Here is a 22234-nt window from a genome sequence, read left to right on the forward strand (position 1 = left end):
AACTGCTCTAATTTTAAGTAAACAACCTCATATTCAAGCAATTTTTTTTTCTGATGTGAATATTTACAAGCGACTTGAAAATGTAGAGATAATTGACTTTGTGCTGTTAATTTCTGCTCTCAATCAGATTAGACTAGGGTTTTTCTTTGTTGTGAAAATAAAGCTTTTTCAGAGAAAAACTTAATCTGAACTTAATTTGATCTTTTCCTTCATATCTGCATTCCTTTGTTTCCTTTCTTAAATGGGACTAGAGCAGCCGTGGGCAAACTAGGGCCCGTGGGCCGGATCCGGCCTGTTTGAAGTGAATAAAACTTAAAAAAAAAAAAAAAGACTGTAGTGATGTTTACTTTGAATTTATATTAGTTCACACAAACACTCCATCCATGCTTTTGTTCCGGCCCTCCGGTCCAGTTTAAGAACCCATTGTGGCCCTCGAGTCAAAAAGTTTGCACACCCCTGGACTAGAGTAACTCCAATTTTTTTTTTTTTAAATATATTCTATTGATTTTTTTACAGAGAGGAAGGGAGAGGGATAGAGAGTTAGAAACATCGATGAGAGAGAAACATCGATCAGCTGCCTCCTGCACATCTCCTACTGGGGATATGCCCACAACCCAGGTACATGCCCTTGACCAGAATCGAACCTGGGACCTTTCAGTCCGCAGGCCGACGCTCTATCCACTGAGCCAAACCGGTTTCGGCGTGTAACTCCAATTTTTAAATAATGTGTGTTCTAATGACTAATATCAATAAAAATTCAGTTTGAATGTGAACAGATACAAATGTTCTTAAAACATTTTAAGCTAAAATGCCATTTGTTATTTACAGATTTTTTGTCATTAACTTTGAAATTGATATGTGCTTTTGTCACTTTAGATTAAAAACCTTCATAAATGTGTCACACAGTTCCTGCTTAAGCAATCTACCAACCTTGATTTATCATTTACTTAGTAATTTGATGATCCTAAATTCTAATTTCACTTAGTTCACTGAGAATTACTACTATTCTGCTTTCTTTCAGTATAGCTTTAGAGCTGGAAAGAAGAGAGGGATGAATGGTTTTCTAAAGTTTCGTGCATGAACTTGAACATATAAGCTTTGAGTTGTTACCTTATTTTGCTCTTACAGGGCCTTTTATTAAATACCTGGTTTGTCTACTGTATTCTAAATATTTCAGGTTTGTCAAATTTTGATATTATGGCAGCACTTACCAATTTGTAGATTCAGCAGTGAAGTCTATGACATAGTATTTTGGTAGTCTGCTAAAATTTGAATAATTTTGTATTTGTGATGTAGAAGTCAGTTTTTTTAGCTGGTAAAAGCCTAGCTAACCATTTAGCAAATGTATAAATTCTTGGCTCTCCTTCAGAATGTTAGAGCAAATAATATGGAAAAAAATACATAAGAAAAGAAGGACTTGGGACAAATAGAGAGAGTAATAGCATCTGTCTAAAAGAAATTTAAGGAAATATATTAGCTAAGATGAAAGCACAAATAATCAATGAAATAGTGGGTGAAAATGTCCCTCTCCTGAAAAGTCAAATCTGATTGAAAGAGCATTCTGATAGTCAACAAGGTTAGATGAAAAGACCTACATTTAGTCTCAGCCTATTTTAAAATTCCAAGAGTAAGCCCTGGCTGGTGTGTTCAGTCCATGTTCCAAAAGGTCGGAAGTTTGATTCCTGGTCAAGGGCATGTACCTGGGCTGCAGGTTTGATCCCTGGCCCCGGTTGGGGTGTATATGGGAGGCAACCAATCAATGTCTCTCCCTCTCCTTCTCTCTTCTTCTTTCTCCCTCCCTCCCTACCTTCCACTCTCTAAAAATCAATGGAAAAATATCCTCTGGTGAGGATTAATAAAAAACATAATAAGATAAAATAAAATCCCAAGAGTAAAAAGAGAACCCTAAACAAGGGGGGAAATAAGCTGCCTAAAAAGAATAGGCGTCCACTGGCATTGGATTTCTTAGCAGCAGCTGTAGATAATAGAAAACATGTGCCTGACTGGGAATCGAACCCGGGACATCTGGGTTCATGAGTCCATCCTTAACCACTGAGGCCACTGTCCAGACCAGAATTTATTCTTGTATTGTCTATAAATTACTGTATTATTTTCCATATAAGCAACTATAAACCTGCTTTTGCCCTATCCTGAATATAGATGATAGAAGAGATTCTTTATTTTACTACTTTGTATAATATAATTTAAATTGAATACAGAGGTATTTTCAACTATTAAAAAAGATAGTTCTCCCAAAGGTATCCTTACAAAAAGGAGACTAATAATATGTGTTTCAACTTGACAAAACTTATGAAAATGAGTATCTATCTGAGTCACAAGATGAGTCAGGAGGGTAGGGCTTGTTTTTATTCCCCTTGCCCATCTGTTTTAAAGGGAGTATGATACCAAGCAGTAGGAAAAATCTTTGATGAAATTTGATGACAGAAGTTGGAATTTGTTCTTTAATATTTAACTTGTACTAAGTGCAGATCTGAAACATTTAATGGTGCTGCCAAGATGGGTTTGATCTGTTTTAGAGATCTGTGCCTAATTTTTAGGAGATTGGTAAATGCTGATATTTCAAGACTTGAGACCTGCTTCATACTTTAGGATGTGTTTAGTTCTTTAATACATCTAGTCTGCAGTGCTGACAAGTGGAAGTGCTGATTGACTGCTCCTCTGGCAGCAGTAACAGCCAAATAAGTCAGTCTGTTCCTTCCATTCCTAAAAGAGGTATTTTTACCATTTGTTTTTGAAAGCTAGCTTTCTTAGTCTTGGCTTTTAAAAATAATTCATGGCATTGCCTTCTAAACTAGCCACTTAAGAATATTTTAATTGTTTAGGTATAGATTCCTTCATTGCTCAGCTAGTTCCAACTAGATAATAAGTACTGAGTAATGTAGGGTGTCTTACTCATCATTGTAATCCAAGCAGGAAGGGATGGACAGAAAGGAGGGAATAAACGGGTGGTTGGAGAATAAATAGGTACTGCCTTCTTAAAGCTCAAGGTGAATCTGGACTGTGTGAGGTATGTGAGAATGATTAGACAGAGCTTGTTCCTTTCAAGTCATACTTCAGGATCTTTTTAAAAAGCCAGTTATTGGGGCGGGCGCGAACACCCGCAGCAGCTGCTGAGTGGGCGGCCTCAGGCTCCGAACGAGGCGGTGCGGGTGGCAGCGGCGGCAATGGCGGTGGCCGTGTGCGCCATGGACTCGGACCCCAAGGGGTATGAGCTCAACGGTAACCTGCGGCGGGACTCGGCTGCAGCCGCGGCGGCAATGGCGGTGGCCGTGTGCGCCATGGACTCGGACCCCAAGGGGTACGAGCTCAACGGTAACCTGCTGCGGGACTCGCCCAGCGCCCAAACGGGCGCCCTGCCGAAAAGGCCCCTCAACTTGAACAGTTACGCTAACAAGAAGAGCGCAGCAGAGAGCATGCTGGACGTCGCCCTGCTGATGGCCAACGCCTCGCAGCTGAAGGCCGTCATCAACGAGGGCCCCGGTTTCCACTCCTTTGTCCCCCTGGTGGTCCTTATCTCCATCTCCCTTGTGCTGCAGATCAGCGTGGGCGTGCTGCTCATCTTCCTTGTCAAGGCCGACCTCAACAACCCAGCCAAGCACGCCAAGATGAACTTCCTCAACAACCTGACCACTAGCCTTGTCTTCATCATCGTCGTGGTCAACATCTTCATCACTGCCTTTGGCTTCTAGCACCTGTAGTGGACCTGGCGCCCCGGCAGTAGGGCTTAGATGCCCTGGATTGTGCCTGGTCACAGCCACACAGACCCCAGAAACTGCCTCAGCCTTGGGGCCCACCTGCCTCTGTGCTGCACTTCCTGAAAATGCCAGCGTCAAGACTAGACTGGAGAACAGTCGGACCAGTGTGAGTCCTGCTCCGTCCTTGGCTCCTCCTCCCCCTGAAGCAGGGGCAGCGAGGCCCAGAGGCAGAGCTAGAGATCCCCAAGCAGGGCCATGGCCAACATAAGACATGCAGCAGGCCTGAGGAGGGGCAGTTAGGGACCAGGGCTAGCCTTAGTCTTGGGATATTTCTAGAAGGACAGGAGATGCCCCTCTTCAGCCAACGCACCCGCTGGGGGACCCCTGTCCCCTGCCTTTCCTGACCTGGTACAATGAACCACCAGCTAATGTGGCACCGCTGTGGCCGTGGACCATGCACACACCTTCCACCAGCCCTGCTTTTCTAAGCACAAATGACCAATAAAACGAATGCATCTCCCGTGCAGCTTCCAGCACTAGTCTCCTTCCTGGGCCTGGGCCCTGCACCTGCCCCAGGCCAGGCCTGTAGTGGTCTCTCCTCTGCTCAGGGCAGTCAGGGGGACATGGTTGACACCTCAGGTGCCTTCTCCAGGTTGGCATCTCCAGTCAGGTTTCCAGGTGGAGACCAGGGTCTTGGATCTGCATTGCCCCAGTGTCTTTATTTTTACAGAATGATTTAAAGAGCTCCTGTAACCCTCGCTGGTTTGGCTCAGTGAATAGAGCCTGTGGACCAAAGGGTCCTGGGTTCGATTCCGGCCAAGGACACGTACCTTGGTTGCAGGTTCCTCCCCAGCCCGGGCCCTGGTTGGGGCTCCTGCAGGAGGCAACCAATTGATGTTTTTCTCTCACATCAATATTTCTCTCTGTCTTTCCCTCTCTCTTCCACTGTTTCTAAAAATCAATGGAAAAATATCCTTGGGTGAGGATTAAAAAATAAGTATGTATTAATAAATAAATAATAAATAAATAATAAACAAACAAACAAACAAATAAATAAATAATAAAAGAAAATAAAGAGTTCCCATAGCCCCGGTCATCATTGGCTCTATTGGGAGCCTTCCCACAGGTGTTTCTCCCCATCCAGCTGGGGCTTCAGTGAGTGATACGCACACACTTTGCTGTCAACAACTTTAGCTGTAGCCTGGACTGCAGCTCAGTTGGTAGGAGCGTAGTCCCGATATGCCAAGGTTGCAGATTGAATTTCCAGTCAGGGCACATACCCAGGTTGTAGATTCAATCTCTAGTGGGGCGAGTATGGGAAGCAACTGATTGATGTTTCTCTCTCTCCCTTCCTCTCTCTAAAAATCAATAAACACATATCCTCTGGTGAGGATTGAAAAAGTAAAAGAAACTTCAGTTGAGAAAAGAAGAAAAGTTGGTTGTTGCCCCACATGTGGCTCAGTGATTCAGCATCTACCTATCAGGAGGTCATGGTTCAATTCCCAGTCAGGGCACATACATGCCAGGGTTTCAATCCCCAGTAGGGGGCATGCATAAGGCAGCCAATCAGTGATTCTCATCATTGATGCTTCTCGCTCCCTCTCCTTTCCTCTCTGAAATCAATAAAAATATATATTAAAAATAAAATAGCCCTAACCGGTTTCGCTCAGTGGATAGAGCGTCGGCCTGCAGACTGAAGCGTCCCGGGTTCGATTCCGGTCAAGAGCATGTACCTTGGTTACGGGCACATCCCCAGTAGGGGGCATGCAGGAGGTGGCTGATCGATGTTTCTCTCTCTATGTTTCTAACTCTATCCCTGCCCCTTCTTCTCTGTAAAAAAAATCAATAAATATATTTAAAAATAATAATAAAATAGTCACATGGTTAAAAAAAAAAAAGCCAGTTATTATCAAGTTAAAGGATCGTCACTGTTATGTTGCTTTGCCTTTGAGGAAGGTTTAAATTACTCATCCAGAACAGGTATCAACAGTTTATAATATTTCATAAGATAGTTAAAGCTGAAGAAAGTGAATAGATTTTAAATGTTGCTTTTTAAGGACTTTTGCCAGAATGTGCGTTAATGATACTCATAACAACAGGATATATAATTAATAACCCCCCCCTTTTAATTAGAAAAATTGATAGTGGTTTCATAAATGGAGAATTCAAGGAAGGACATCCAATCAGAGGATTTATAAGGAAATGGAGGCATAAAATTTATCCTGTTGAATTGTGCCAAGAGCATTGTAGCTAAAGTAAAAGTAATGGGTAGAGAAAGATGGAAATTTAAATTGAGGCTAACTATTGTCAAGGACTTAAGACTTTTTTATCCTGTTTGTATTAGGAAGCCACTAGAAATTTTTAAGCACTAGCAATTGGGCTGAATATAACCTTTAGAACGAGTGCTATTGACAGTGTAAAAAGGATGGATTGAGCCAATACATTTATTTGATGGTTTATGATTAATTTTTATTATCTTGATATTCATAATATTCCTTATTCATTCATTAAGACTGTAGAATACTGTCTTCTGGATTACTGGTGTTCTCCAGGTAATCTACACTAATAAAAGACAAAGATGCTAATTGACCATACCTTCGCTATGCCTACCAGCCAATCAGCGACTATATGCGAATTAACCCAACCAAGATGGCGGTTAATTTGCGTATACCAGCTGGGAGCGAAGATTGAAGACAACGTAGAAGGAAGCCAAGCAGCAGAAGGGAGCAAAGTAGAGGCGGCGGAGACAGGAACGGAGCCAAGGTGGCGGAGGCGGGAGGCAGGAGGCGGGTGGTGGCTGGGAGACAGAATAGGCCCTTGACATCAGGGAGGGGCAGGACCTGAGCACTTGGCACAGAGGGATAGGACAGGCTCCTTGGAAGGGAACAGAGCGGAGCTGCGCTCACACTCAGCCTCGGACTTCAGTTTCCTGGTGTGTCAGGTGGCCCTCCCTGCCTTCACCGGGTTGTAAGGTTCAGCTCAAAAGACTGAGAGCCTCCAGGGTGGTTGGGAAGGCAGTTCGGGTGAGGCCAGTGGGCGAGCAGATTGGCTGGAGGTGGGGCAGCAGGGCTCCTGGATTGGCTGGATTCGACAGGGCGGGGCTAACCTTTGAGAGGTGCGAGGGGGAGTGTAAGAGAGTGTGCACTCGAGTGTGCCACCGGCCTGCCGACTTTACTCTTGCATGGCGACTGTGGTGGCAGCGGCGGTTACTACCCGAGCCCAGATGGAGCAGAGGCCAGTGGAGCAGAAGGACATCCCGGCATCCCGATACCAGATGGCGTGGCCCGCGGGTCATGGCCAAAGGGGAGGACGCCAAGAGTGGCTCCACAATGGGGCTGCTGCCTACAGGCATCCTCCAAGTGGGTGAACACCAGGCCTAGGGAAGGTGAGAACCTGGCATCTGGTGGAGGGCAAGTGGTGGCAGTGTCCGCGGAGCATGTGAGGTGTCAGGGGCAGTGGACATGGCCCTGATGGCAGGCTAGGCCTAGGGGACCCTACACGTGCACGATTTAATCGTGCGCTGGGCCTCTAGTCTATATATATAAAAGCCTAATGCAAATTGTCCCCACAGGACTTAGACCAGGAGACTGATCGCTTGCTATGACATGCACTGACCACCAGGGGACAGCACAGAATAAAGGGAGGCCCCAGCCAGGAGCCAGAAGGCCCTGATCGACCTTGTTCACCGGCCAGGCCTAGGGACCCTACCTGTGCATGAATTTCATGCACTGGGCCTCTTGTTAAAACATAATCCTTCAAGCACTTCATTTTCAGTTTTTTAATGTAACTTTCCAAATTGTTATTTATGTTCCTAGCTCAGTAAATGGAATTTCACAGATAGTTTCCATAAATATATGGCACTGTATTTCTACCTTTCCTCTTTTCCATTAATGATATATTCTAGAGCTGTTGTTAAATGAAAATGACCCCTGATTCATCTGTGTACTGTTTGTGGAAACACTGTCATCTGTCTTTCCTTTTCTGCTTGTAACCTACTTTAGTCATTCATTAATGTTCAGTTTTCTCATCACTGTTTGTGGTTTGTGGTTGTAAACTAAAGCAAACTAAAGATTTCTAGAAGGAGATAGTTAACTAATCCTTAGTATATACATAAAATTAAGGCAAGCATAGAGAGGTAGCTTTGAGCAACATGTATGAACTTTGAAAAAATTCTGAAAGTCTTGCTGGTTGGTGTCTGGTTAGATAAATGGTTTTACTTCAAATACTGATGGCATTTTGATCAATAAGCTTAAAATATGAAACATAGAATTAATACTCATGTAAGCATTTATTGAGCACCTGTTATATGTAATGTACAGAATGCCATTGAAAAAGTCATGGACTCTGCCCTGAGTGGTGGGAGACCCATGTAAATAAGTAAGTCAAAAGCATTTGTGGGACTTCATTATGTTCCGTACATGGTTATCTAATTTCATCATAGAAAATTGGAAAGTAAGGTTTAGTTGAACAGTTCTGCTTTTATCATCTATTCCATTAAAGAAGGAATATTGTTTCATAAGGGGATAAAATACTCTATGAAGTTAATGTGCTTGTGAGGTTTTGATTGAATTATTATATGTGTATTTTGCTGTTTGAAGCAGGGTTTGGATGAATCATTAACACATTGTTTGCGGGTAGTTTTTATCGCGCGCTAACAGGTGGCACGGGCCATTTTTGCTAATTTTTTGCGCAAATGGCAATGTTCAGTAAAATTACGATAACTTTAGTTTACGTATTTATACGTTACCCGCATTCTACCGCTAGTCTATAAAAAACGTATTAATACGTGTCCCGCGCTCTACTACCAGTCAACGTAAAACGTATAAGTAAAACGTATAAATACATTTCCCGCATACAATGTGTTAAAATAATGAATGTAAAGGCATTTCTACTATAATACAACATGTGCATTCCTGAATAACCTCATGTGCTGGGTAAACATGGCTAAGGAGACCACTCCTTTAGTAGCTTTGTAACCAAGTGCTAACAATAAAATACTAACACACACTTCCTCCCTCCCTCCCTCCTCAATAAAAAATCCTATATAATAAAAGCCTAATATGCTAAGTGTCTGGTCATCCATTCAACCAGTCAAAGCATAATATGCTAATGATATGCTAAGGCTGCTCAACCACTCCCTATGATGTGCACTGATCACCAGGGGACAGTCAACCAGTTGCTATGATGTGCACTGACCACCAGCGGGGCAGAAGCTCTAACCGGTAGGTTACCTTGCTGCTGGGGTTCAGCTGATCGGGACTGAGCGAGAATGGCCGGACACACCCTGGAGCCCTCCTGCAGTCCCTCCCCAGCTGGCCAACCACCTGCGTCTCTCCCCGGCCCCAATCGTGCACTGGTGGGGTCCCTCAGCCTGGCCTGTGCCCTCTCGCAATCCAGAACTCCTCGGGGGATGTTGAAGACCCAGTTTTTGCCCGATCCCGCAGGCCAGGCCGAGGGACCCCACTGATGCATGAATTCGTGCACTGGGCCTCTAGTAAAATACTAACACGCATTACCTCTGGCATTTGTACCATAGTTGTTCACTTACTAGCCTTAAACTTCAGCTGTGCTTTCTATTTTGAGATACAGGTTCTTGAGGGCATCTGCTTCAGCAGAAACTAATTTTATAAAAAGTAATGAACCAGGGTATAGTCACCATTGTTACTTGCTATTTTCGGGGGAGAGGTGGTAGATAAGAGAAATTGTCTTTGCACCTTGTTTCCACCAGATAACAATGTTGAAAAGCCTCGGAGTTCTTAAATCCACTAAAGATGCTGTTACTTTCTGTTAAGAGAGATATTTGTTGTTTTCACCTTTTTTCTTAGAGTTTTCATATTTTACTTAGACTTTCTCTTTTAATCTTAGAGAACTTGTTCCTGGTCCCTTTGTAGTATGTCAGAAAAAAATCCCTATGAACCAGTGATAATTCTGTGCTCTACTGACATCACTCCTTTACCAACTGCATATGAACTAATTTATATTGGAGCAGCATCTTGTTATACAGTGTATACCTTAGTAGTACATATAATTATAGTTCTTATTCCACTTTAACATATTTTTAGATTTTAAAAATACATGCTTTACCTTTGAAGATGCCATATATATTTGAACTTTCAAAACAGTTTGGAATTTCAGTCTCTAATGTTGTGGACCATAATACATGTGTACATAATACATGACATATGACTGAGAAGAGGGGCCTTACCTGATCCTGCCAGGACCCTGATCTTGGACTTTCAGCCTCCAGAACTGTAAGAGATAAGATTCTGTTGTTTATAATCACCCACCTTTCCCCTAATACATAACACGTGACCATAGTACTCATGGGCAGCATAACATTTAACTTGTTAATTTTTTTTACTGGTGATTGTATTTAAATTTTTGTATAATTGTTTTGTTTCTATTAAGCCAAGATCAAAATTATTTATACGAATTAGTTTTTTAAAGGAATGAAAATAATAATGTTATTTAGAAGACAGTGAAAACACCTTTTTTAAGAATGCATATGATAAGAGACCTGATACTGAATTTTGATAGAGTAATTATAAACTAATGCAAACATTTTTAAGTTGTTTCATTTTTATTTTCTCCTTTGAGCATTGAAAGGTGAATTTTGTTAGCTGTGGCTTGTGGGTCTGTTTTTTCTTACTATTTTTTGTTAAAAAAAAACAAAAAACAAAGCTGTATTTTATTTGCTTGTACTTAAAAAGAAAATCTCTGGAAGAATATTCAGGAAACTGGCAACATTGCCTCCAAGAAGGGGAATTGGATATCTAAAGGGTAGGATGGAAGGGGAGCTTTGAATTTTGAACCATGAACTATCTATACCAGTGGTTCTCAACCTTCCTAATGCTGCGACCCTTTAATACAGTTCCTCATGTTGTGGTGACCCCCAATTTCATTGTTACAAACTGAACATAATTAAAGCATAGTGATTAATCACAAAAACAATATGTAATTATATGTGTTTTCCGATGGTCTTAGGCGACCCCTGTGAAAGGGTCGTTCGACCCCCAAAGGGGTCGCGACCCACAGGTTGAGAACCGCTGATCTACACTAATAGAGGAATATGCAAATTATCCAGGACACTGTCACAATAATGACTGAACATAAGGCTGTGTGGGGCGACCAGGTCGGCAGGGGCGATTAGTGAGGAATGACTAAACGACTGAATAGCAGACTGTGTGGGGCGATCAGGCCAGTGGGGGCACATTTAGGGGCGATCAGGCAGGCAGGCAGGTGAGCAGTTAGGAGCCAGCAGTCTCAGATTGTGAGAGGGATGTCCTGGATTGGAGAGGGTGCAGACTGGGCTGAGGGGGAAACCCCCTACCCCCTGTGCACAAATTTCATGCACCAGGTCTCTAGTCCCATATAATAAAAGCCTAATATGCTAAATGTCCAGTTGTCCTGTCGGCCATTCAGCCAATCAAAGCATAATATGCTAATGATATGCTAAGGCCGCTCAACCACTTGCTAGAACGTACACTGACCACCAGGGGGCAGACAGTCAACCAGTCGACCAGTCACTATAACGTGCACTGACCACCAGGGGATAGACACTTTGACCGGTAGGTTGGTTTTCTGCTGGGGTCTGGCCGAATTAGGACTGAGCAAGATGGGCCGGACACACCCTGGAGCCCTTCCGTGGTCCCTCCCGAGCTGGCCAACCTCTGCATCCCTCCCCGGCCCTGATCATGCACTGGTGGGGTCCCTCGGCCTGGCACAATCCAGGACCCCTTCCCTGAGTGCATGAATTTTATGCACCGGTCCTCTAGTTAGAAACACAGTAGGTCCTCGGGTTATGTCAGAGATCCATTTCTATAGTGCGACGTAATGCAATTTTCGCCGTAAGTCGGAACCCACCTACATAAGCACCTACGTCACTCACATGGAGCACATACACAACAGTAATGAAGTGAAACAGTAAAAAAAATTTAAAAGAAAGATAATTCCTGACCATTATTTGTGGTAAATAAATAATAAAAAACATACGTCGAAATGACAGAACTTCTTTGGCGACATAAACATGAAACAACGTACGTCAAGTCCAACGTAACCCGACTGTCTGTAAAGTGAATCTGCCTACATGTAGGAACCACCTGACTGCCATGATCAGCTTAGCATTGTCAATCCTATTTAATGTCTTGGTGTACTCAGCATGTAGTTGGCTGTCTGTTATGGCAGGTGCAGAGAAGCAGAAGGGTAACCAAATAAAAATATTTATGATGTACTTTCTCTGTTAGAAGGAGCTAGTCAATAGTGTATGTCGTCCTTTTAATTAAATTGGAAATTAAACTATTGGTTAACTGCTGAATCTCCCTCCCCCCATAATTATCATAAAATCATTTTATGAATCATGCTATTATTTTTGTTTACTTTTAGTTGATGCTGATGAAATTAAAAGGCTAGGAAAGAGATTTAAGAAGCTTGATTTGGACAATTCTGGTTCTTTGAGTGTGGAAGAGTTCATGTCTCTGCCGGAGTTACAACAGAATCCTTTAGTACAGCGAGTAATAGATATATTCGACACAGATGGGAATGGAGAAGTAGACTTTAAAGGTAAGAAAATAGTTTTTAACACCACAAGTTAGAGTCTTAAAAGCTCTATGTACAAAAATGTTTGAAAACTTTTAGCTTTTCTTAAATGCCTTTTTATTACTGGTACTTTTATAATAATACAGTATGTTAAAATCTCAAAATCTGTGGTATATGAACCTTAATGAACTAAAAATCATTTACATTTTGGTTCATAAAGGATCACATTGTTTTCATAAGATAATTTAATGAGATTTAGTATTTTCTTTGTTTTTAGAAAATTAGTCTCACATGAGGGAAACTTATCACATGAGAAGCGGCATTTTTTTAAACCTTTTTTACAGAATGAGACTTATACCAAGTCAGCAGTAAAAAATAAACTGTAGTAATAAGCATATGGATATTATCATAAAATGATTAATTAATCTAGATTTCACAAAGACATTTGGCAGTGCTTTTGCTGATATTAACATGATGCATAATTTTATACTTGATTCTATACTTTAAAATAAATATTTCATTTCACTGTATATAATCTTTTTTAAAAAGCCCTTTTTAATAGTCATGTTAAAAGAAGAAAGAGTTAAATAGTTTGTGAATACGTTTTTGAATGTTATGCTCTGTGGTACTCAGAGAAACTTCAGGTTCAAATTTTTAAAAAATTAGAAATTATTTGTTGAAGTTTCAAGTTTGGCATTTTCCATCTTAACCATTGCTAAGTAATACTTTCTTTTGCAGCAAGAATATATCCTTTTGTGGATATGTAAGTTTTTTGAATATGTATTGTTCTATATAAAAAGTTGAAACTTCAGATTTGTAAATGTTTTCTATTCTTATTCAGAATTCATTGAGGGAGTCTCTCAGTTCAGTGTCAAAGGCGATAAGGAGCAGAAGTTGAGGTGTAAGTATTTTTCTTCGCTAAGGTATTTCTCTCTTATACCAGTACTACCCCATACTGCATTATAAACTCCTTTTAAAATAGTCTAAAAAATATCTTTTATTCTCAATCCTTAGTAGATATAATAGAAATTTTATATTCTGGAGAAAATCCTTTAGGACAGTGGTTCTCAACCTTCTGGCCCTTTAAATACAGTTCCTCATGTTGTGACCCAACCATAAAATTATTTTCGTTGCTACTTCATAACTGTAATGTTGCTACTGTTATGAATCGTAATGTAAATATCTGATATGCAGGATGGTCTTAGGCGACCCCTGTGAAAAGGTTGTTTGACCGCCAAAGGGGTCGCGACCCTCAGGTTGAGAACCGCTGCTTTAGGACATTTACAACTAGTACTTTTTAACAGTGTGTTGTCAATTTTTAATTGAATAGAAGGAAAATAGAATTCCCTTGTATTGAAAATAACCATATAAATGACATATCTTGAATAAGAGATTTTTTTAAATGAAAGTGTGAGTAGGTTAATTTAGTTTACACATACTGTTTTTGGCAATAGTTAGCCAGAAGTCCACTATTTTGGTTTATGTAGTCAGCCTCTATTATAGTGAACTTTTGATACCTTTTTAAATTACTCAACTCTTAACTAGGGAGACGGTTTATTCAATAACATTTCTCTGGAGCACAGGACATATGCAGGCATCCTTTGCAAATGAACTCTTGATTCATTTTTACAGAATGAGACTTACAGTAAGAGCAAGTGCTATCTTTTGTTGAGCTTTTACTATGTATCAGACACTTTTAAGCAGTTTACATGTGTTATTTCATTCAGTACTCTGAAGAACCTAGGAAGTAGGAACTGTTTTTAGCCTCAGTTTTATATGTACAGAAACTAAATGCTTATTGGTAAGGTTAAATAAGTTACCCTAGACCAGTGGTCGGCAAACCGTGGCTCCTGAGCCACATGCGGCTCTTTGGCCCCTTGAGTGTGGCTCTTCCACAAAATACCACATGCAGGCGTGCACATACAGTGCGATTGAAACTTCGTGGCCCATGCGCAGAAGTCGGTTTTCGGCCTGGGCGAGTCTATTTTGAAGAAGTGGCGTTAGAAGAAGTGGGGGTGTCAGTCAGGAGACGCGGCGCAGGCGGGCCACGGGATACGCAGCGCGGGGGAGGTGCGCGATTCATGCACGAGTTGAGTGAGCCAGTCAGTCAGCAGTCTCATGTGCAGTGGTTAGTGCTAGTCGCGTCCACAAATTGCACGTGGGTGACAAAAGTACCTACTCGAAAAATAAAGTTACCTATATTTTTCCAACCAGCTGCAAATCCTACAGGTATTTTTGTCATCATTTTAAGAATTGTAATTATTTTGTGTTGGTGGCTTTATTATTATAAAATGAACCATTTTTTTAGGTCCCCTGTTTGACATGGCTACACAGAAGAAGCAAACTACCTATATAGTTTAAGTTTAAAAAATTTAGCTCTCAAAAGATATTTCAATCATTGTACTGTTGATATTTGGCTCTGTTGACAAATGAGTTTGCCGACCACTGCCCTAGACTATACTAATTGGCCCAAGCACCCTTGATTCCATTGCCAACACTCTTAACCAGTTTGTTAAACTGCACTGAAGGGCAACATCTGTGTGTAGAAAGGAGCCATCCTCATAGTTACAATTCTAGATGTTTGGCAACTTAACAGGTTTTTTTTTCATTGAAAATAGTCCCTTATGATTGCCTTATACTTGTCATTGATTTTTTTCCTCACTCTTTTTTTAGTTGCTTTCCGTATCTATGACATGGATAAAGATGGCTATATTTCCAATGGGGAACTCTTCCAGGTGCTGAAGATGATGGTGGGGAACAATCTGAAAGATACGCAGTTACAGCAAATTGTAGACAAAACCATAATAAATGCAGATAAGGATGGAGATGGAAGAATATCCTTTGAAGAATTCTGTGCTGTAAGTACACAAGATCTGATTCTTCTTTAGTTTTGAAAACACTTAAAAAACCCTTAATAGAGAATTCCTTGTAGTTATTTTGCCTAATTGCCCCCATTCAAAGTTTTGAAGTGTTTTTTGTTGTAGTTGTTAGTGAATAACAATGTATTCTCAAGAATTAATACGGGATGGGTAAAAGTAGGTTTACAGTTGTATGGAAAATAATTAACAAATAATAATACAAGAATAAACTCTGTGTTTTATGTAGTCACAGCTATAAACTTACTTTTGGCCACCCCAGTATTCTCAGTGATTGATAACATACCATAAGACAGGTACTAGTAACTTTTTCTAATTGTTGGTAGCTCCTCAAATTACAATTTATGTTTTTTTGAGGTTCATTTAAAAATAAACATGCTTCAAAATCCATATTTTGGGAAATACGTGTTCGTGACTTTCAGCTAGAATCCAGATGCTTGATTTCATGAGGGCAACAGAGATGGAGTCCCTGTCCATCTTAAACTCACCAATTAGGCAATGTAAAAGGTGATTCCCTGCCCCTTCCATTTCCACACTATTTAATGGGTAGTTCTTATGTTTAGGGGCAAGGGCTCTATAGAGGTGAGGACTACAGTTAGGGGAGCCCTAGAAAACTAAGTCTAGGTTGAGATGGGCAACAGTTCAGCTTCCAACTTACTGCTTTTCTTCAGTAGATCCTGAGATTTGCCACCACTCATTGCTTCTAAGTAGGCTTCTCTTCTCTACTTCTAATGCAAAGATGTTAGCTTTTTTGTTATAACTGCAAGCTAGAGATAATAGTGAATCCAGAAGAATGACAAAGGCAAAAAAAGTTTTGAAGTTTTTCAGAGAGACTGGATGCTTTTATAGGAAGGTATTTCTTCTCCCTTTCTTTCCATTTTTTATTTAGACCACACAAGGAAAAATAAATAACTTTGGTTGTATTTTATGTAAGGACTGAAGTAGCTATTTGTCTTTAAGTAGAGGTTCACACTATCCTTTGCCATCTCAAGAGAATACTATCTTTGCATTTCGTTTCAAAAAGTAGGGTAGTGCTCTAATTAAAGAACAGGCTGGGTCTTTTTGGAAGAGTGTTAGACTTGAGATTTTGAACTCTTGCCAGGTGGTACTGCTACAGGTGTTTGCTATCCCTTCACCATTGCCAAAGATCACCATGGATTGGCCTCTGATTGAGTAGAACATGAAATCAGGTTGGTAGTGGCATCATAGAGAGCAGCCTGACCTATGACCTAAGAGGTCCCCAATTCCATTCCGTCAGAGTACATGCCCAGGTGCGGGCTCGATCCCCCAGGAACGGGTGTGCAGGAGGCTGCCAATCAATGTTTTCTCTTTATTGATGTTTCTCTCTTTCCCTTCCTCTCACTCTAAAATCAATAAAAACCTTTTTTAAAAATGTAACTTAAAATTACATATAAGTTACCTGTGGTGGAGGAAATTATAGTTTTAGTTATAGAAATACTATTTACACTGAAGACATAGCTAAGCTTTGAGTTCATTTTCCAGTATTTTTGATAAATTGCTTTTATTTGTGTTTTTGAGGGTTATAGGTCAGGAATGGAGAAAAATGTTTATTTTGTGTTTTAAAACAACCTTTCTGAGCATTGATCAAACCCATAATTTTGGCTTCATTGAGTAATCTTTGTATTCTGATTTCTCAAGCAATGACAGTAAAAGATGTGAGAAAAGCTATTTTAAAAGACTATATACACTATATGTATCTACTTTAAAATTTTCAGAATACTTAATATATACAAATAAAATTTGTAAATAATTAGTGACAAGATTAAAGTTGGTGGATTTAACATCTGTTTTCAATGTTGTTTCCTCTCAAAACTCCAATGAAATTAAATGAATTAAGAAGAAAAGGTTATGAATTCCCAGGGACAAAGTGAACAGCAGAGAGGATAGCAACTAGATTTGGCAACTTATAAGTGAGTAAACTGCTTTAGCAGACAGGAGAAAGTATGAATTCTAAGCTGTCAGCTTGGAAAGCTGAGAAGCAACCTGGTATATAATGCAGACAGGGCCAGAAATTGGTGTCACAAGATGACTGTAAGTAGGGGTAAAGGTGAGGTTCAAAACAGGAAAACTGCGTAAAGTTTAAGAAGAAATTAGAACATTAGATCTGCTTCCCTACTCTGTTCAGACTCTCGTGCCCTTTAAGTGGGAGATTGGAGAGGGTGAAATAGAGTCTCTAGGCAGGGAAACACAAGACATAGATGAGGGGTTTTTTCTGGGTTTGTGTGTTGAGGTGTTAGGTGAAGATAAGCATATTTGCATTTTGACAACTCCAGCCTTCTTCCTGACCAGGCTCCCTGCCAACTAGACATATTCTCCAGTCAAGAGAAGAAAAATTCTCTTTGAGAAATCTGATCTTCCCAAAGCAGATCACTCAGTGTACCCATAATCAACAGCCCCACCATGTACATGAAGTTCCAGTGTCCTTTCTACAGAAGCAGAGAGCCAAGGGTCACCAGACATGAGAGGAAAACTTCTAATATGAAATATAAAGATGAAGCCAAGCTTCAAAATGAAGCTTGGAAAAACTTTTTTTATGAAAATCTGTCATTATCCTCAGGGACATGATATATTGAATCATTGAAACAAAAACTGCATAATATTTACAAGAGCTCTTGAAAATTTAAATTTAGAGATTCATTTAAAGAAATTTAACACCTAATTGCCAGGTGTTCCAGAAAGAAAATGGAGGGAAGGAACTCATCAAAAATGAATCAAGGATAATGAATCAAAAGTAATGAGTTTCCTGACTGAAAGGACTCACTAAAAAGTACATAGCATAGTATACAAAAATAATCTGGACCTAGGCACATTGTCATGAATTTTTAAAACAATGGATACAGAGAAGTGGTTCTACAAATTTCCAAAGAGCTGGGGTGCTGGGGTGCTGGGGTGGGGGAGGAGCTTGGTACAAAGACTCAAGAATCATAGTGCCAATTTCTCAGTAGCAAATTAGAAACTAGAAGACAATAGAGCATTGCCTTCACAATTCTGGGGAATAGTTATTTCCAAACTGTAATTATCTACAAACTCAAACTACATGGAAGAATAAAGACATTTTCAGGTGTGGAAGGCCTCTCTTTTTGGCAAACTACTGGAGGATGTGCTCCCAGTGAAGTAAAGTTGTAAATCAAAAAAGAAATAATGTGGGGTCCAGGAAACATAGGGTCCAACATGAGAAAGAAGGAAATCTCTAGGATGGTGAAGGGAGATTCAGAGATGGCGGGCCTGGATTGCAGCAGGTTGGGAAGTTTTGGGAGTGACCTAATGACAATAAAATTGATAGAATTATGTAATATTGTTGAATGTATTTAGAACAAAAAGTTTGAGATTGAGTTAATGATAAATGCATAGAAAACCCAACAAAGGAAAAGAGCAGATAATTACTAACTGTAGCAAAACAAATGTTGGGGTGGGGGGGGGGGGTTACAGTATGCCCTTCGGTTGTAAATAGTATTACATAGTGATAATTAAAATGAGTTTCTGTCTAATCAAAATAAGGAGGTGTAAAAAAAATAAGAAAAAAAGGAGGTGGGAAGTATTATATGGGGTAGGAGATAGACGGAGTGGTTTGTGAGAAAGAGCTAAATCTTCTGTGCTAGGAAGTCAATGAATAATGCTTATAACTTCAAATACAATAAAAGACAATGTAGGAATGTTTACATAGCAGAAATTGTAGAACTAATTGATTTTAACATTTATTATTCAGGTAAACACTTTTTAATCAGTAAGTTTAAGTTAAAAATTAATACAGATGTCACTGTAAATGGCAACATGAATTAATCTCACAAACATAATGTTGAGTGAAACAAGCTAGACAAGAAAGAGATTTGATTTGTAAAAGTATAAATACTTCTTATAAATAGTATACTTTTTTTAAAGTAATGTATAAAAGACCCAACTAAAACATGGTGGTAAAGGCATGAGAGTGGCTAGCTACCTCTCTGGTGGGGCAGGAGGAGGGAGATGGCTGGTGCAGGACGGGGTTGATTCTCAGCGTAGTGATCTGGATGCTGATTACTTGGGTGTTTACTCTGGGAAAAGTCATCAAACTATGAACATTTATGACAACGCACTTTCTTTATGTAGGGTATACTTAATAAAGTTTATTCCCCAAATAATCAGATAATTACATGATTAGATTTCCGTGTTAGTATTAACTGAGATGTCTATAAGAATTTCATGTATATTTGATTCCATGGTAAAATAATGTGCAGAAAACCTTACTTGGTACTTTTTAATTTTTCTAAAATAGACTGAGAGTGAAGCCCATATTTGGTTTTCGAGCACAACTTTTATGGTAACATTTGGTGATCATTTACTCTTAAACTACTAAGGGTAGATAGGGGTCAGCAAACTACAGAGTGGACCAAATCCTGCCTATGACCTACTGTGTGCATCTTTGAGCTAAAAATGTTTTTGTTTTGTTTTGTTTTGGGGTTTTTCTTTTGCACTTTTAAGGGAAAAGAGAAAATGCAAGAGAAACTATATATGGTCTACAAAATTCTATCAATTTTATTTACTATCTGGTTCTTTACGGAGTAAGTTTGCCCACACTCCTGAAAGAAAGAAGCCATGAAAATTCTAACTAGAGGCAATGTAACTTCAACAAAAGAAAAAACACAGCTTCTGAAAATGGTTAAAATAGTATGTTTTTATATTATAGTTTTAATAAAGTGCTTAGACTAGTAAAAAGGAGTTTCTCCAACATGGCTAAGCTTGATTTGTTCCATTGCAGGTTGTAGGTGGCCTAGATATCCACAAAAAGATGGTGGTAGATGTGTGACTCTTTTTTAAAGAGTACCACCCAACACTTTTGCTTTCTTCTCCATCTCTGAAGATCTGCTCAAGACGTCCAGCAATGCTCTCTGTGTATTTAAATGGAAGTATTTTTCTCTGTGAAGCCACATTTTCCAACATGAGCCTCATGAAGCCAACTAAGTGTTATTGAACTCTTATTCTCTCAATAACTCCGTGTAGCACTTTAAAGTCTGAAGGACAGCAACATGAAAAGAGCATATCAATGTGGTGAAGAAAGGGAAGGGGTTGGCTTTTTAATTTATTTTTCTTCATCTTTTATAACAAAGTATCTATATATACATATGTAAATATTTATATATAGATATATGTAGCTTTCTATATGTGTAGTAGGTTGGCTTTAATTTAATATACTTGATTCAGAAACAAAATGATAGAGTACAAAAGTGCCAAGCAGAACATAAAACATCCTTACTTTTATTTCACACAGTTTTTTATATAGGTAGAAGATTGTACAATTTGAGCCGGGTGTTAGGCCAGCTACTTTCTTTCCTGGGCTTTCTCCTTTGAGAGATTGACAAAGCATTTGTTAACGTCCTATTATTTACCTTAAGTACATTTTTGTAACAAAGGAGTTTGTAACTTTATTTATACCTATGAATATATTTCCAGGGACTATGTCTCATTGCTGAGCAGCTTTTATTACATCTTTGCTTGAGGAGAAAGTATAGTCAGTGCTACTGCCAAGAGCTCGTTCTTGTGTTCATATAGTGCCTGCACAAAGCTTGCGGCTGCTTCATTCTGTTGCTTCATAACTGGGAGCCATTACATTTATTAAATGTCCCTGAGTACATGTAAGTTTCAGTTGTGATTTCATACATAAAGGCCAGAAGCTATGTGAGGCAATCATAATTTATCTTTGACATTACTTAATGAAGAGTACCTGAAGTAATCACGTAACTGCATATCCATTTGTTTTATTACGTGGGTAAATAACTTGTAATTAAACCTAAGTTTGAACTGCAAACTTCCCCTCTGTGTTTCAAAAGACTTGCAGCTAATTTGAAACTTGGGTGATATTTAAATTGCATGTATGTATCTAAACACCCAACATATATTTGTGACTTAAATGGGAGAAATCTTACTCATGTGTATGCCACAGAAGAGAGTTTTTATCCAAATTTATACCTCTTAAATTTCTTTAAATAAGGCATAAAGAGTGCATGAAAATTTTCTTCCTTGATTTGCTCATATTTGTAATGGGTAACTTAATAAATTTGTGTGATATAAAAGTAGTATATCATGTTCCACCACTTGTTATTGTCCCTTCCCTTTTCTGCAAAGGTACTGTTGGCTGGAAGAAAACGTTACGGCTAGCTTTCTAGGACAGTAGGCTTTCCCTATATAGTTTTTCAGTAAAAACTATAGTCACGAGTGGGAAAGGGCAGGTTGAGTCGAGGTGAATCTTAAATTGGGCATACCTGCCTGCTATTGCTGTTCCTTCAACTGAGTGCTGCACATCATGGGCTCTGTCTGTGAGAGAAAAATCTCGGTGCTTGGTGTCCTTGCATGACATGGAGTTTTGCATGTAGATCGATTTAAAATGTACCTCTTGTTTACATAATTTGCATAATTTTAAAAGATAATGTTGCCAAACTTTGGAAATGTTAATGTTCAAACTGAAAATCTCCACTACATGTAACTTTCTTCCTCTGGATCAGTACGTGGTTTATAATCCCAGCCAGTGGTTTGATCTGTTCCAGTGTCAACTGCCATGTGCTCTGCTTCAAGGGGGAACTAGTCTTTTGTGAATTTTTTGTACATAAGTATTTGTTACAGATATTTTAGCAAATGCTTTCTATTTCTCTTGCTTGTGCATATCTTGGCTGGCGTTACAGAAAAATAGTGCAAACATTATTTCCTTACTGGGGAATGAGGGTTTTTTTCTTTTTTTTTTTAAGTGCGTGTGGGTGGGGGGAGGGTGGTTTATGTTGAATGTTTAGTTTTTCTTCTGCATGAAACATCATGTTGTGGGATCTTTAGACAACTTCATACTGTATGAATAAAAAAAATAAAATATTTGGAACCTGAGTGTATTCACGGTGGTCTTTGGTGGGCTTCCACAGCCATTAGTCTTTTTTTTTTCATTCTTCTGGATTTTTTAAAAAACTGGTAAATTGATGTAATCCATAGGTAAAAACAAATCTGCCTTATCCCTTCTAGGTGTACATACTCTGAAGTTAAAAAGCAGGGACTGTAACGGGTGTGCCAGTCTTGCCACAGCAAGGGTTTGCTAAGTACTGTTCTTTAGCCTCCAGCACGGGTGTTTAT

General features: G+C 39.6%; 2 protein-coding genes across 2 annotated transcripts in view; both read left to right on the plus strand.

Moving 5' to 3' along the window:
• The window catches only part of PPP3R1 (protein phosphatase 3 regulatory subunit B, alpha), a 59237-nt gene extending 37243 nt beyond the window's left edge, over window positions 1–21994 (plus strand). The window contains exons 3-6 of the mRNA XM_081100732.1: window positions 12099–12275; window positions 13093–13152; window positions 14925–15109; window positions 19884–21994. Coding sequence (XP_080956858.1) covers window positions 12099–12275; window positions 13093–13152; window positions 14925–15109; window positions 19884–19931 — 470 coding nt within the window. The 3' untranslated portion in view covers window positions 19932–21994. The remainder of the gene's footprint in view (window positions 1–12098; window positions 12276–13092; window positions 13153–14924; window positions 15110–19883) is intronic.
• LOC308525861 (ninjurin-1-like) lies at window positions 1317–4716 on the plus strand. Its single transcript, XM_081100730.1, has one exon. It carries the CDS (start codon window positions 3186–3188, stop codon window positions 3708–3710), a length of 525 nt encoding a protein of 174 aa, XP_080956856.1. The 5' UTR covers window positions 1317–3185; the 3' UTR covers window positions 3711–4716.
• Window positions 21995–22234: the final 240 nt, after the last annotated feature.

This window comes from Myotis nattereri, assembly GCF_964212035.1.
Source record: "Myotis nattereri genome assembly, chromosome: 10".
Lineage (NCBI taxonomy): Eukaryota > Metazoa > Chordata > Mammalia > Chiroptera > Vespertilionidae > Myotis > Myotis nattereri.